At 43.2% G+C, this 16,704-nt stretch overlaps 1 protein-coding gene across 2 annotated transcripts in view; it reads right to left on the bottom strand.

Annotated features, from left to right (window-relative positions):
• The window catches only part of ARHGAP10 (Rho GTPase activating protein 10), a 234,932-nt gene that overhangs the window by 87,320 nt on the left and 130,908 nt on the right, over nt 1-16,704 (bottom strand). For both annotated transcript variants that reach the window (XM_036031869.1, XM_036031868.1), the window contains 2 exons: nt 6,382-6,456; nt 67-154 (listed from right to left, as the gene is read on the bottom strand). In XM_036031869.1, the coding sequence (XP_035887762.1) occupies nt 67-154; nt 6,382-6,456 (163 nt within the window). The remainder of the gene's footprint in view (nt 1-66; nt 155-6,381; nt 6,457-16,704) is intronic.

The raw sequence follows: 16,704 nt of genomic DNA, 5'->3' as shown, positions 1-16,704 counted from the left end.
AGCATCCGCTGTGTGTTCAGTGTCCAAATCGTCCACACATCCCTTCTGTTCCTGAGGGGAGCTTACCTCAGATACTGTTTCAGGGCGCTTGTTATTGTCTTCACTTCCCAATCTACGGAGTTCTCCAGGTCCAACTCATTGCATGTTTTTACATCTAGTGAGCAAGCAAAAAAAAAAAACAAACATTAAAACCTTGAACATTCAAAGGCCCTCTTGACTGGCTCACAAAGCTTTCATTTACAAGTGGCCAAACCACAAATAATTAATTCCGTGGTTTCCTGTACAAACATTATACTCTATTTCTTATAATACTGTAAGCTATGATCTATTACTAGACACTTCTACTAGCACTTCAGAAAATCGGTAGTGGAAAATCAAAATAAATGGATAAGGGCGGGGGTGAGAGTAGGGAAGAATGGGACATAACGTAGCATTTCAGTGTTCACCACTGCAAAGCGTGGGCAGCTATCGTGATTATCATCATTAATATTATTATTATTACCAGTACTACTCAGTAGCCGTGGCTTAGAGAATGTGGCACGTGCAGTGCCTGTATATTTTCAGTTGTTCAGATGGCATTGTTACTATCACAGAGTTATGACAGGGACAACACGCAGCATTGTTAACGGCAAAATGACTATATATTAGAATACCAAAAAGCCAGTGAGAAGAAAGGATGAGTTTGGTCCCACACATCTAAGATTTATACTTATCATGTTAGGTATCTTTCTGAAAATTAATACATAAAATAGAAAAAACGGTGATACATAAACTTAAAAAGTCACTTATGAGTAATCTTTCCCATTAACATTAGAATTTACACACTCATCCTGGAAATATCTATTGGAAGCCTGTGTGTAACTCTTCTGATGTTCATTCTAAATTAAACCGGTTTTCTTTGTCCTGAAAGTATGTTAATGATATGTTCTTCCAAATGGCTTTTCAAATAGCTAGGAAGCTCTGAAGACATGGGGCTTCATAAAAAAGAAAGAGGAAGAGGAGGAGGAAGAGAAGGAGATCGAAAGAAGGGAGGGAGGAAGGGAGGGAGGGAGGGAGGGAGGTGACCAATCCTGAAAGGGAAAAAGTCAGTCCCAGATGGTGAGAAAGGCAAGCCCTCTGAGTAGGGCGGCATCTCTGATTTTGGTAAGGCTGGCAACCGCACCCGGCTGTGGCACAGCACCAGGGCGAACTGCAGCACCAGGATCACATACCCGGGCTGAAATCTCTGCCGGAGCTCTAACTCCCACCCCACCCCACGCAAGTCACTTCCAAACCAATCTGAACTCCAGGGTCTCATCTGCACAAAGGAGGTCATGTAAAAGCTCTTGGGGAGCATCAAATCAGGGATGTATTCAGATGTCCACAAATTATTAAACGAGTAGGCAATTACCATAGCTGAAAGGATCAGCATTCAGGGGTGGTAACAACCTCAAAGGGAGGGAACAGCAAATAGGTTATAGTGAATGATAGCCACACAATGGATATAAACTTGTCTGCTTTTCTGCAACCCCATCACACAAAGGAGAAAATAAGAGATGCGTGGAGGAGACATCATTTCTCCCTCACTCCAGAATGTTTCAACTACGACCAAAAAAATAAAACCTAGCTGCGCTGGGGTTTTTCCTCCTCCCTTACACTGCATTCATCTATCTAGGGAAGGAAACATCATGTTAGTATTTCCTCTTTAAAAGCACTAAAAAGCACAATCTGTCAAAATGGGACCACCACATTATGTCATATATGCCACCAAAAAAGTTTGAGGCTTGGGTATGAGACAGGATGGATGGCAGCTGAGTGTTACTCTCAAACTTTTTGGAAATCAAGTAAAACAGGAAGTGATGGTTATTTCACGGTCATAACATCATACATACGAAGTCAATTACTCAAAAGTCTGGAGGCTTTTTAAAGCATTTCAATGGTTCTTGATTACAGCAACTGACAGCAATATGCAATAAACGACAACAATGGCAACTGACACTGATTACATTTTGATCAGTTCTCCAATTCAAAACTCATTTGTTACTAGGCTTGTCAGACAAGCCACAGGTATATGCAAGAAATCAAATTAAGCACCCTGATTAAAGGCACAATCCTTTATAACTGGGACTGAATAATTCTGTTCTGAAGGTCTTGCCAGCCAATTACTTCAGTAACTGAATATTCTCTCTCTCATTAAATCAATTATTTAAATCTCATTTTAACACACAAGTCAGATAACATTTTCAATCAACTTGCTTTTAGCAAATCACCATTTTTAAATCCTTCTAATGATAAGGCTTCTAAATGAAATCTTTTCTTTTCAGCTTTCTACCAAATTACCATTCCATGAATTCAAAGGACAGCTTTAATGCAAAAATAAAGCTATCCTTTGAATTCATAAAATAAAAAGAAACTGTTACATCAGAAGCTAATAACTCCATTGTGTCTACAGTACCAAACCTCCATTAAATTTTACTGTTTTCAAATAAGTCAATCATCCACAGGAGTTTTTTTACAATCAGTGGATACACTGGGACTAGGTAAATTTGTTTATAACTTATTTGGGATTTGAACTAAAAATGCATTTCACTGTTCAAACTGAATATATGTCCTATCATTAGGTAAAAAATGTGCTTCCTTTTTGACCAAGAGAAACCACCTTGTGGATTACTTAAAAATCAAAATTAACAAGCACAGATACAAACAACTGACTTTTTATTTGGGTTAAAGTTTCATAATTTTATAACTAGCCAGTGGTCATTTTTTTGAAACAGGACATTTGCAGCCCAATCTAGAGGCAAGTGTTGACACTGACCTGGTCTCATCTGAAAGAACTTATGAAGCACAGTGACTGAATGAATTTTGAAAATGAAGTTTTTTTCAGCTGTTAGTTTTCTTTTTCACCAATCTATGTGAAAAAGTTCTCCTACAAAGCAAACACGGTAATATTTTAAAAGTAAAACACTTCTAAATTAGTTTTTTTTGTTTTCTACGGTTCTCTGTCTAACTTTGAAACCATCCAAACTTTTTTGCACATTAGGTTTATTTAGAAACAACCACCACATCCATCAGCCACATCAGCTACTGTCACATTTTCCCTCACTCCGCTGCTCTATCGTTTTCGTTCTCAAGTGGGGAAAAGGCAGACTACATGAAATTCTAACTCATCTCAGTTCTAAACGACCAAGAACGATAGCAATTAATCTGCTACATTCTCGCCCCATCAACTAAAAACATGACTCACCCCAAAACACCTCACCTAATATTTCTCCCTGCCTTCCCCAACTGCTCTGGGTCTCTAAAAACAAACAAAAACCCAAAAACTTTTATGAGACCATGTGTGCCCTGTGTTGCAGCCACAGGGGGAGGAAAGGACAGGACCCGTGAAGGGAAAGAAGGCAACTGCTCACTTAAACATTTGCTTTAGGAAGCTCGTCCAGGGAAAAGCAAGAGGCTGCTGAAAACCCAGCAGGCCACTGCCTTCTGCTCCCAGGAGAGAGGACGACTAAGAAGGCAGACAATTCTCATCACCATGGGGAGGAGGGCAGTTGCCCACTCCTTCCCCTGGCCTACAAAGGGTGCTAAGGACTTGACTATTTGGAGGACTAGAGAGGACTTTCTGGGGTCATCTGCCATCAGTATGTCATGCTGGCAGCCAGAGGGGAAAGAAAGGGATGAGGAAGAGGGGAGGGGGAGGGGAGGGAGAAGGGGAGGGAGAAGGGGAGGATGAAGGGGAGGATGAAGGGGAGGATGAAGGGAAGGAAGAATAAGAGAAACATTTTTCTTTATTTTATTCTTAAATGTAAAGGGAAAAACACTCCAATAAAGGTAACAAGTGAAGAAAACATGCAAGATTTGAGCAGGCATCCTTTCTTTAGAAATCACCCAAATTTTACACACGAGTATTTAAAGAATACTTAAACTACTTTATGTAAAAATAGCAATAATTGAAAATATACCAAAGTAAATAATTAACTCTCAAGAATTAAAGAGAACTAAGTAAATGGAAGTCCTTGTCCAAAAATATAAAATGGCTTAGAACGTTTTCTCAGATATTTAAAATTAGATTTTTTTCTTTTGTACAAAGAAAAGTGCATTGCAAACAAAAGATGCTTTGAAAAAATTAAACTCTGAAATACACATTACCTGAAGAATAGTAATTTTTTAAAAATAAGTGCATAGTACCACAAATGAGCCAAACTATCAGAATTAATTATCTGATTAACTCATAGTAAAAGGGGAGAAATATGGATTGGTTTAAATACAAAGTTAAACATCTGGCGAACTCAATTTTTTTCTCTTTAAGATATATAACCTTAAAATGACGTAGAGAGGTGGGAAAAGTTGGAAAGAATACCTATGGGACAGTGTATACATGACTCTTCAGAAACTCTTAACTTTTTTTTTGGAAGAAACAAATTATTTCCATTTGAACACCTGCTGAATCAGAATGAAAGTAAAGAAATAGCTTAAGGAAATCTTAAATTTATTAAGTGAATAAATGTACTTTGTTAAGAGCTAAAGTTTGCGTTTGTAACAAAGTAGTAAGAAAATGATATTAATGCTAATAAAAGTCCAAAGTCTGTGATTGATAAACTTAGGCTAGGAATTATTTACAGATTAAGTAAAACAATTTATGTTGTATAGCTCCTTTAAATAAATACTTAATAAAAAAACTAACAAGCCAGTCTCTTTCTCTCACATCAATGCTCTAACTTCCCATTTGCAGAATATCAGCCTTTCCCTTGTAAGCACCATAAGCGGGGCTGCGTCACGGCTGGGTCCTGGCTTCTCTACTCTGAGTCCCATGGGAAGTGAAAACAGTTCCACAGCTCATGAATTTTTGAGGGATTAGATATTTTTAAAACATCTCGCAACATAAGGACTGTCAATGAGATGTTTTCCAGCAGCAGAGGAAACCACCCTCTGAGTTCAAGGATGCAGAGCATGTGGGATTTTATGAGATTAAGAACAAATTTGGGGACAATTTAACACTTCAAGGTGACCACAAGACACACCCTGTTCCAGCCGCCCGTGACCATGAACAAGGAGATAATAAAAATAATGCTAAGGTCCTTAGGGCCAATTTATTGCCACAGGGCACAGCTCTCGGCCAAAACCTCCCCTTCCAATATCAGTCTCCCAGTTCTAATCATCGCAACACCATCTTGGAAAGGAGAGAAGTGTTTCTAATTTTAAAATTAACTAAAAGCAGATGCTATAGTTCCCATTAAACACTTCCAGCTGCTACTGAACCACTGGCAACCGAAGTCTACTCCATTTGGAGACCATGGATGGTAAAGAGGAAAATCTGACTGTCCGCACTGCACGCCCAAGTTAAACCAAAGAGGCAGAAAGTAAAAACAGCTCACGAGAGTGAATGTATTCTAATAAGGCTCTGCAACTGATGATGGGCAATTTTTTCCTGTGGTTAATATCTTTAAAAAAAAAAAGGACTGTTGCTTATTAAATCCTTAATTCAAATAACAGCCAAACAAGCAATCCTATCTGTCACATCTCAGTTGATTTTATTTGTCTTGGTTTCTGCTTCCAGAAAATGAATGTTTGCTGAAACGCTTTGAGATGCAGACTCATTTAAATGCAGTGATAGTATACCTGAGGGCATTGTTAATGTTGATTAGTTAAAGTAAGATGTCAAATTAATTAACATTTAGCAAGGTCATAATGACACAAGGGGCCCTCAAGCCTGACGACTCATCACCACTTCTCCAGAGGCAGCCTGCTCTGGGCTGGGGAGAGAAGTGGGGCGCCTTACAGGGGGCACAGGACTGACAGCAGTGTGTAATGGAAAAGCGCTGCGTCATCCACATAGCATCTAGAATAATGAAACGAATTCACTTTCTGGCTTCCTCCAGCGTGCGGTGCCAAAGAACACCATGTTATCGGTGCAGATGGAGCACGCACGGTTCTGGAGAGGAGCCTGCTGCAAACTACAAACAAGCCCCTGTGAATACCAATGAATCCCCAAGAACCAGACTCTTGCTGTCAAATGACAGTTTTGGAAGCGCCATAAAAATGAGCGAGTCCCAGTGGTCTTGTCCAATCAAATGTACTGTCAAGACTCTGGACGGCCAATTTGGAAGCCACACAAATCACAGCGGCTGGCTGCTACTTCCCTAGGAGAGGAAAGCAGGAGAAGACATTCGCCCGTGAGCTGCACGCCTTGGTTCCTTCCAGTTCTTAGTGAGTCAAGAGCAAGCGGATAATTGGTGCTGAGGCAAACACTAATCTACTTCTCAGAGTCGGCTTGGAGAACACGAACATAGGCAGAAGAAAAGAGTGGATCGCAAGTAGGCTGGACGTGACTATGAAATATTAACTCATGACATTAAATGAACATAAACAAATCGTGCATGGAAAATGATTAGAAAAGAGGCATACCCATCAACATACTGAGAAGTCTCTGGACCTTTGAACTCACCCCCACAACTCTGTACAATCCTTGGTCATTTATACCTATTGGAAGAGACAAAATGTTAGCAAAATGCAAGACTGTCATATTTTAAAAGCTGTCAACAAACAGTTGCATTCAGACTCTCCGCTAACTCGTGTTAGCAGCATTCCTGTTGATTACAAAAATATTGTTGGACAAAAGCAAGCATGTAAGAACTTGTTTAGTGGCTTGATATATGCATGAGTTATGGTTGGAAAATAATGTCATAAAACAAGGTTCCATGCAGACAAAATGTAATGAGTCAATGTTAATGAAATAAATTAGTTAAGCAATACTTTTGTATACCAACACTATGTAAAAATGCACAACTTTTCTGTTTACTAATTTTTGACATTTTCTTTTCTTGAAAATTTTAGCCTTTTAAAAATAACATGGTGCTGATTAATACACAGGAAAAAAAATCAGTGTTTGGATGATTCTTGAAGACCATAGAAATTCATTCAAAACTGAAGAACTGTTTTTGCTTTTTGCTTTTAAGAACTGTGAAATGCACTGTCCAGTGAGAAACTCTGACATTTTAAATAAGTATCACTGCAAACCCTACAGCCAAATGAACTAAACTCACTGCATTTTCTCTTTGAAGAAACCTGCAACCAAAGCAGCCCTGAGCACAGCAGACAAGAAACAAAGGCAAGAAAACTTACTGTCAAACATCATTTAGTAGGTGGCCACACGGCCTTGCTTTGACACTGATCTGATTAAACGAACTGTAAGAGGACTTTTGGAGGCTAGCAGGAAACTGAGTAGCCTTATGTCAAAAATGTTATTTTTTAAGGTACATACTTAAAAGAGGGACCTCTGTTCAATTCACTTTATGAAGGAGAAAGGGGTAGATGAAGCAATTGTAGCAACATCCTGGAAATGATTGTGTCTGAGCGGCAAACATGTGGGAGTTCCTTGTACCACTCTACTTTTTTCCATGCTTGAAAACTTCCATCATAAAATAATGACTTCCAGAACAGGTGCCTCACTCTTTCTTTCTCCAAAGCGTTGTAGCTTTCTGCCCACGTGTTTACTTCCTGCACTACGAATACTGAACACTGATGGGATGACGCCTTTACCCCTAAAGTTTCCAAAACAAAACAAAGCAACCCCCAAAAGGCCATGAAATTTGCCCATGGGAACATCCTTTCTTTTCACCTCCCTACTGGGGTGATGAAAAAAAAAATACCATACTGGACAGCATCTAAAGAACTGGATGCAAATCACAGCTCGGCTACTCCTGAGCAGAGACCTTGGGCAGCACAGGACACCTCAGAGTGTGGATAATTCCTGTGAGCACCCAGCCAGCACCGCGTGTTGTGGGGGGAAAAAAAAGATGGTACCAGCACGTGTTCTCTTAGTTATAAAGCACCTCACGCGCACGTGCGCACACACACACACTCACAGAACTTTCATGATTCCTTGCAAAAGCTGACTGTTTTCTTTTTCTCTTTTTTGCCTTTTATTTTTCCTTACTCATTTTCTTAAAGCTTCTCAAATGTCCTATTTGTCTGCTTGTTAGGGGCTGAATTGTGCCCCACCCCCAAATTTTTACATTGAAGACCTAATCCTTAGTACCTCAGAATGTGACTGTATTTGGAAATAGGGTCTTTAAAAGAGGTAATTATGTTAAAACGTGGTCACTGGGATAGGCCCTGTCCAACATGATCATAGACTTTTAAGCTCAGACAAGGGCACAGACACACACAGAGGGAAGACCACGTGATGGTGCAGCGAGAAGACGGACATCCACAAGCAAGGGGAGAGGCCTCAGAAGAAACCAACTCTGCAGACACCTTGATCTTGGATTTCTAGCCCCAAGAACTGCAAGCAAATTAATTCCTGCTAAGTCACCCAGTCTGTGGTACTTTATTATCACAACCCAGCAAACTGAGACGCTCTCTCTCTCTGTTCCTCAATAGAGCTAAGGACCGGGAAGGCAAAGGCTGCCCCATCGGTCCACACAAGTCTTCTCGGAACACTTCACAGAAGCAACGGAGCCGAGAGGCCCCTTCCGGATGGGGATGCTCACTGCCTGCAAGACAGGAGTAAATGGCAGGTCAGCTCTGCCCAGAATTGAAAACAAGAAAAAAAAATTCTCCAGGGGAGAAAAGACTGGGCTTCATTCCTTCCTTCCCCTAGAAGTCAGGAGGCCATGTCCAGACAGTTCAAAGCACCAGAGGATGAGAGACCTACACTCTCATCCTCTAGTTGACCTCGGCACCTGAAGCCAAAAGAGCAAGACACAGTCTCTCGTCCAAGAAACGCGATGCTGCGGGAAGTGCCTGAAGTGCACGGAGACACGAAACAGTGATGTCACTTCAGCAATAACGATCACTCCGGACGGGTCATTACTACCGGGTAATTGGCCAAGTTCAAATTCATCATCCTGAGAGAAGCAGAGTTCATTGCTAATGCATAATAAAAGGTGCAAGGGGAAATGAATGCTACTCAACAAAGCTTTTATTTCTTAAGATGAAATAAACCTGGTACCAAAGCAGCTAGAAAATAACATGTAAAATACATGCACTCAAATTGTTTACGATTTTTGTGACACTGTTCTTAGAGGCTCTGGACGAAGAAAACTAGAATATACTTTATATCTACAGATACACACATCACACAAAAGATATGAGATAAAGACATCTGAAGAAAGGAACCACTCAAGAGGCCGAGTCCTATCAGTGGGTTCAACATATTCTCTCCAGCTTCTTTCCAAGTTCCCTCTTCTGGCCAAAGGGATCACTATTTCTAATCACCAGGTATTAGTATTTTGAAGTCATCTTTGATTTCTTCCCTGTCACTTTCTAAATTTCAAGAAGGTCAATGTCTGCATTTTCTTTGAACTCCGAGTAATCACTGCTGCTTCAACGGTCTTACATTTGATGCACACACATTTATGAGGGCACCCTGCAGGAAACACGCACGTCCATAATCCATCCTAAACATCATCTTTCTTCCCAACCTTTTCTTTATATTTCAAACCACTCTGATGGCCTAGGGTCTCTCCTATCTCCATTTAAGAGGAAGCCCTCCAATCAAGTCCAAAGTCAGCCAAATACGTAAGGCATGAACCAACAACCACCGATCATGGCCCCCACCTCACCTACCCACACTTACTGCAGAGCATTTGCCTTCATGAGGGCAGACCCGGGACTCGCCCACAACAACCGAAAGCATTCCCTCCCCCTCCTCCATCGCTACGTTCAGGGGCAAGTCTCAGCTGGCAGAGGGATGCTCTTCCCCTTTTCCTCACAGGTTACTCATCTGTCAAACATTTAGTCATCAAATACGTGGCAGGCGCTGGTCTGGCCGCCCAAGATTCAACAGTGAGCAAAACTGACGTTCCCCCCAGACCTCCAAAACCACATAAAAACCTCATCTTTCTGACACCACAGTGATAATCCCTTATTCTGAATGTGCCTCATAATGAATTCCTTTTAACACCTAATTACATTTTAAAACTAACCCACAATCTCTTACGCACAATTCCCCAAATCAGGAATCTGAGTGCGTGACCTGACACCAGCTTACATGTTTATTTTCCCCACTGAGTGTGAATATTCACGTTTTACCATGTAAAAAGTAATTGCCACACCACACCTATGCGGGGACGTTACCTACCATTGTGTGTGTGTGTGTATCTCCCCTATTTCCTTTCCAAATTTAAAAGAATACCTAAATTCTAAAACACATCTGACCACAGAATTTTCCGGTGAAGAACTGCGGGCCTGTGTTCTGCGTTCTCTCCCTGAATGCACACAAATGTATCACCTGGAAAGACATGAGGTCGACCTTGCTTTCTGGTGGTTTGTTTTTAGCAGCTCTCATGGCACCCTGCACAGAACTGTTGGGTGCAGAACAGGCGTGGGGAAGCTGCTTTGGCTTGAAAGTAATTTAGAACTACAGACACAGATTGGACTTGGGCCAAAAGAGGCATTACAGTTAGCAAATGAAAACCTGAAGTGAAGATATCCACGTTATTCACATTTTCAGGACATCAACACCCAATGACTGACATCATTACTACAACACTTTGTAAGTTTTAACAAATGTCTGACATCCGATCAAAGTGTTTACAGGTCAAAATATCTTTTTTTCTTTGCTTTTAATAAATGAGATTGGTTCTGATCCGCAGGAAAAGAAAGGAAAAGTGCTCTCCTGTACAGTGACGAGCAGGTGAGGACAGCTGTCCCGGGCAAAGTAAATACAATGAGACCGAACGTCTTCCTTCCTCCCACCTGCCTCCCCCCATCTCACACAGCGCGGGTCTCCCTGTGGTGGGTCAAGAGGTAGGACCCAGCCAGGTTTCGGCATCATCTCTGCCCACCTGTTTCCCTGTCAGAACCCGAATGGCGCCAGTGCCTCTCTGGCTCCAGAGAGCACCTGAGCAGGACTACAGAATCTCGTCGGCTCCCAGAGGCCCTCGCAGCTGGGCTGCAGAGCACAAGAGGAAATGAGGCGATCTGAGACAATGAAGAATTCGATGCAAGAAGCAAACAAAACGTAACGGGGTTGAGAAATCCGGTTAAACAACAGAGGTGGAGGCAAAGGCTGGCAGGCAGATGTGGCAAGAAGACGACATAGCGGCAGTTAAAAGCGGCAGGGGAGAGAAGACGTAACTAAAACGTACACACAAGAAAGGCAGGCAAAACTGGAAATAATTGAGGAGATAATGGGCTAAAAATTACATGACATGTAATTTCCTGTTAACTTCTTAGGAATTGGTGAGTGCTCACTGTGTGTCACGTACTGAAGACACGGGTAAAATCAGAAAGAGAATTAAAAGCCAAAGGAGAAAGCAACTTGGAACCAACTGAGCCACAAAGTCTTTCTTTCGCTTTTCTTTATAGTTTTAGGAATAGACTCTGTACCTGACAGCTCAGCGTTCTCAAGACCCTGCACAGTCCTCAGCGCTTGGTACACATCTAACCAGTGGAGGGAATAAACTAGGGAATGAATGGAATAAATGAATAATAAGTTGATACCTGATTAGTGAAGGGATATGGAAAGAAAATGGAGACAGAAAAGTTTGTAAGCAAAAAACACAGATGTAACAATACGAAGGGGTAAGGCTCAAAGTGGAACATAAACACTTTCGATGGTAAAAGACACACAGTTACTTTTAAAAGTTTAACAGGCCTGTGATTTTAAAGAAATAAATGATCAACTTCCCTGGGTCTATAAATTAACGTTTATTCCATTCTCATCTAGTAACAAGCAGAGCACTTGTCACAGCAGGAGGTCAGTGATCGATACGTGGGGAGGGAAGAAATCACTTGTTTGCACTCGTGCATGTTGACAGCAGGGGTGAAAGGTCATTAATGTTCAAGTTCGCCTTCACAGGAGCTTCACATCAAAAGTCTGCCACATGCCACTGTTAATGAGGCACACGTGCATATACACACACACGTGCACACATAAATAGAAACACAGGTTCACACATCCCACCAGCACTGCAAAGACACACCGCCTGTGAGCTATGGAATGAGTGAACCTGATTAATATTCATATATGTGTAAAACTGTATTAATTGTAAATGTGTTTTATAATTTTATATATATATATATATATATATATATATAGCTATAACAATTAGCCAGTCTTGACAGATTCTTGAAAATAAAAGGAAAAAAATGCACTGTAAGTAAAATAATTGGGAAAACACCAGTGATGTGAGAAAAACACCAAACAAAAAGGTGAAGAATGAGACGCTATCAAGGTGACTCAGAGAAAAGCAATGATGAGGCTCGTGAACATTGTTCCAGGTCACAGGGTGAATGATAAAAATGTCCCAAATGTGTTACTTACATGTTCCTATGACTATTCTTCAACAAACACCATGTTTAAATGTCTGTTTCAGAATGGCAAGCATGTCCCAGGCTACCCACTGTGCTGAGTTACATAAAAAAGCAAACAAAATAACACTGGTCCATACACAGACATCCTTCCAAAACACTGGGCAATTCATAAGATTTTAAGGGTCCATCGAAAATGTGTCTTTATATTAAATTATTTTAAATGTGAGCCGACACAATCAAGAACGATTCCTCCATTTCATCAGAGGGATGTAACTTTCAACATCATAAATTTAAGACATTGTATTTCTCGAATTACAGAATCCTAAAACTTTGGAAGAGGCATACCTTATTTTTAGCACATACAATGCACCCAATACAACAAAAAGCAAAGCAGGAGGTGATTTCTAAGCACTGGGAGTGTTTAGAAGATCACAGTGTACAGAGATTAAGAAGTTCAAAATGACAGTAACATTTTAAACGTTGTAGATGCTGGGCCTGTCATTAAATTTTATATATACATCCTGGAAACACAAACTTGTTAAGTTTGTAAGGTATAAGTTGTTACAGGTCGAGGTTAAGGGCAGCCTGGAAACTTCCAACCTGACCCCATCCGTGAGTTCCTCAGTCCGTGTCCCCGCCCCCCCCACCCCCCCCACCCCCGCCCAGCTTCTTTCCCTGGTCAATGAGGCTGAGGACGTCAGGCTTGTTGTGAAAAGCAGAGATGACGTCTGCAAAGCATCTCCATGAGCCTCACATACCAAACGCTCATTCACAACTTTCACTGGACCTAAAATTCCACATCCCAACATGACTAGGCACAGTGAATAGCAAGTCATCCTAACCGAGGCACACAGGCCACGGCCCACGTCCATAAAACAAAGCACGTGCTGGGAACACAGCCGGTGTTCATCCAATGTGAATGACTCACGGAAAACACAGAATTCCCGTTCACCAGTAACACGCGGAATTCCTCCCCTGGCCCATAATTACTGGGCAGCTGAGAGAAGAGTTACAGAGAGCTGCTGTCCGTGGGGAACGAATCTGCATCTTCCCGAGGAAAGAGCTGCTTTCACTTTCAGCTCTGCCTCCACAGCCCCTCCTCACGTAAATCCCCTCCTGTGCCCTGAGGAACGGCTCCCCCCGCAGGCCCTGCGAGGAACAGGCTTGGGCTCTCACTCACGCACCCTCCTCCCACACCCAAGCCGGCTGGAGGCTGGGTTCAGGACTCCCACTGCTGGGCACCTGAGGGCGGCAGTGCCCCGCATCGTATCTCCCTCCTCCGCTGCTTCCCGTCCAGCCTGCGGGAGAAGTATCACAAAGGCAAACGGCAACTACCCAAGTCCAGGTCCGACCCAGTATTTCTGGAAGTACTGATAACTTCAGGTCTGGGCAGGCACATCTAGACTTGACTCTCAGCCTCACCTCCAATTCAAGTGCAAATGCAGTGTTTTGTTTACTAGCTTCTGCCTCTGTAGCTGGGTCAGAACGAACTACACATCCCCAGTACTCGGTGGGGCTGGCCTCCTTTCCAGGTTCTAGCCACCACAAGAGAAGGCAGTTCTGCTTCCTGTCAGACAACCCCTGGACGTGTTGCTATTCCCCGTGCAACCGCCCAAGCCAGTGGGCAGGCTGCCTAGACCGGGGCTGGAGGGGAGCTGCAGAACACCAAGGAGTTCCTGCTTTCCCTGTAACACCTGAGGTCCCAAAGCTCTCCCAGTTGCCAGATGTCTTGCTGCCCCAGGATCTAACAGGGGCTCTCACTACGACTCATTCGGTGTGACCTTCCGCCTCTCCTCACAAGCGAGCCTTCAAGAAAGCCTGCCTCACAGCCTCTGGGCAGTCACCCTGACCTTGCTCTGAACCTCAGACTCACACGGGCACTTAAAGCGTAATAAGTAAGATATGTGTGCGGGGACCCAAAAAACCTGGAATGATCTTCTGGTGGGCAGGCCCCTTGTAGTACAGGCTTCCCCCACTAGGTGAGTGTTCTAGGAACCCATCTGTATCAGTGCACCAGCTGGCGTTGCTGTGAGAGGCTGCATTTGGCTTTCAGTGAGTGTTTGGGGTTTTTGTTTTGTTTTGTTTTGTTTTGGAAAACTCTTTCACGTTTGCCTGTTTCATGACGGGTGAGTTACAAGTGCACTTGCCCACACCCCACTGAGTACTCGGCAGTTTTTGGCCAACAACAGCATGGCCCCTGTGCCCCACCTCCCCTGTCCCCTGATCTTAACCCAAGTGGCTTTTGTTTCCTCAATGGAAAAAGTCCTCGAAGGGAAACGTTTTGCCAGTGTGAAAGAGGTGAAACAAAAAAAGGCAGAAGCACTAAAAGGCATCAAAATGGACGAGTTCAAAACCTGTTTTGAGCAGTGGAAAAAACATCCCAATAGATGCCACTACATCAAATGAAGAGTACTTTGATGGCGACTGAAGTTTAAACATGTAAGAATATATAATTTTTTATAAATAAACTCCAGGGTTTTGGGGGTCTCCCCTCATAGCTGCTCAACCACCTACTGAGTTTTAGAGGACCTGGGAGCTAGAGTACATAAAATACACGGGAAAACATAAAATGCTGCCTACTGGGATTTAAAATACTGTCCGATGAAGATTCCACAGTGTTGTGATGCCACTAGGAGACCCCACAGCCCTGCAGAGAGTCTCAGCCAAGGGGGCAAACCTCCCCCGGGGTGGTGGTGCCCCTGCAAAGGCCATGACGGAGCTGGAACAGAAAGAAGGAATCGACGGCTTCAGCCCACAGCTGGACGAGCACTTCAGACATCCTTACATCTCCCCTCCCCACCCCCCTCCCCCACTGTCTACAGTTTCAGATCACCCCTGTTCTCTGAAAGCGTGTCTCCTCTTTGCTTTTTTGTTCATCATCAACATGCTCAGAAGATCAGCCTGCAGAGGCTCCACCTCGTCGTGCTCACTGTGGTTCAAAGCACAGGCATGGAAAGTTCGGTCTCAGTTTGAGTTTCAGTCTGCCACCTTCTAGCTCCAAGACATATACAAGTCAAATCGTGCCTCTGCAGCTGCCCACATAAAGCAGAGAAGTGCCACTGTCTCACGGGGTTCCTGTGGGAACGACGCGTCAAGAAGTACGACCTGTGCGACCTGGCTACTTTCTAGCTTCTTGCTTTCACAGCCACGGATCACAGAGTCCTTCACTATTCTTCTTCCTCTGGTTCCCTACGTGCAGAGATCCCCGAAGATTCCGCCCTTTGCCCTGTTACCTTCTTACCTCACCATCTACCCAAATGACTGACACTCAGAACGTCACCTCTCTGAAAACAATACCCCTCATCTTTCCTGTTGCCATCATTCTACTTCCTACAGACATGCCACAGGTGCCTAGAATTCAGGCCATCCAAAACCAGCCTATATTCCTCCCAAAACTGCTGCTCCTCTTGCCGTCTGCACCTTGGCTCAAGGTGTCTTCACCTTCCTTGGCTGGAAAGCTTAAGTTACTTTTTGCTTTTTACTTTTCCCTTACCTCCTCCGTCCAACAGGTGGCCGGAGTCTGTTCTTCTGCCGAGTCTCTCTTCCTAGCCATCTCTTTTTTCCATTGTCAATGCCTTAGTGTAAGCCCCTACCATCTCTTCTCTGGATTATTTCTAAAACCCAACCATCCACTGTGCCGCCATCCACTCCACTTCCCGTCAGAGATGTGAACACACTCCTGCTCAAGCCTGTCGCTCACACCTGTCAGGCCTTCCCACTGCCCACAGGACCAAGTGCAGCTCAGCACCTGGGACCCGCCACAGTGGCTTCGGTGGCTCACAGAGCCTCTTCTCACGTTGAACCCACCCACGCACCTCTGCCAGCAACACCCCAGAGCGGGTGAACACCATCTACCCCAGCATCTCGCCCTGGAGCAGAGAGCAAGTTTGCGCGCAACTGTGGAAGACAGAGGTGGTGTCTCCAGCTACAGCAAGAGCAGACACCCTTGCCCGCCATTATAAAAGAGTCCAGTTTCCCAAACTCAGAGTTTTTCTCCTGCAGTGCAACCTACTATCTGTGTAAGTATCATCTGACGCCCTCTGCAGGGACCTAGAGAACCAGGGCACAAGGCACCAACACAAAATATAATACTCTGTCTATTGAGAGTAATAAGCTGTCCTTCTTCTCTAGTCCAGGAGTCTTGTATCTTCTACCAGTATCCTCAAAGTGATGTGAATAATTTGTTCACATAAACGGAGTATAAAATCCCAGGGCCTTCACTGTCTTGAAACTAGACTGAAGCTAACCTTTAAGAAAAGAAATTGTATCTTCCCCATTTTCTCCTCCAATACCTTTCCTGTAGGAAACATCCAAAAAAAAGTGTTGACTAAATCCCATTTAACATGTGCATGTCCAGGTATAGGTAACTATTAAAGTACGCTAGAATGGAGAGGACAGCTAAATAAAGGTACATTTTATTTTCAAACTCATCACTCACATAGCTTAAGTGTAAGTCGTTACGAAACT

This window comes from Phyllostomus discolor, chromosome 8, assembly GCF_004126475.2.
Source record: "Phyllostomus discolor isolate MPI-MPIP mPhyDis1 chromosome 8, mPhyDis1.pri.v3, whole genome shotgun sequence".
NCBI lineage: Eukaryota > Metazoa > Chordata > Mammalia > Chiroptera > Phyllostomidae > Phyllostomus > Phyllostomus discolor.
The sequence above is the reverse complement of the archived record's forward strand: the minus strand, read 5'-3'. Positions and strand labels throughout refer to the sequence as shown.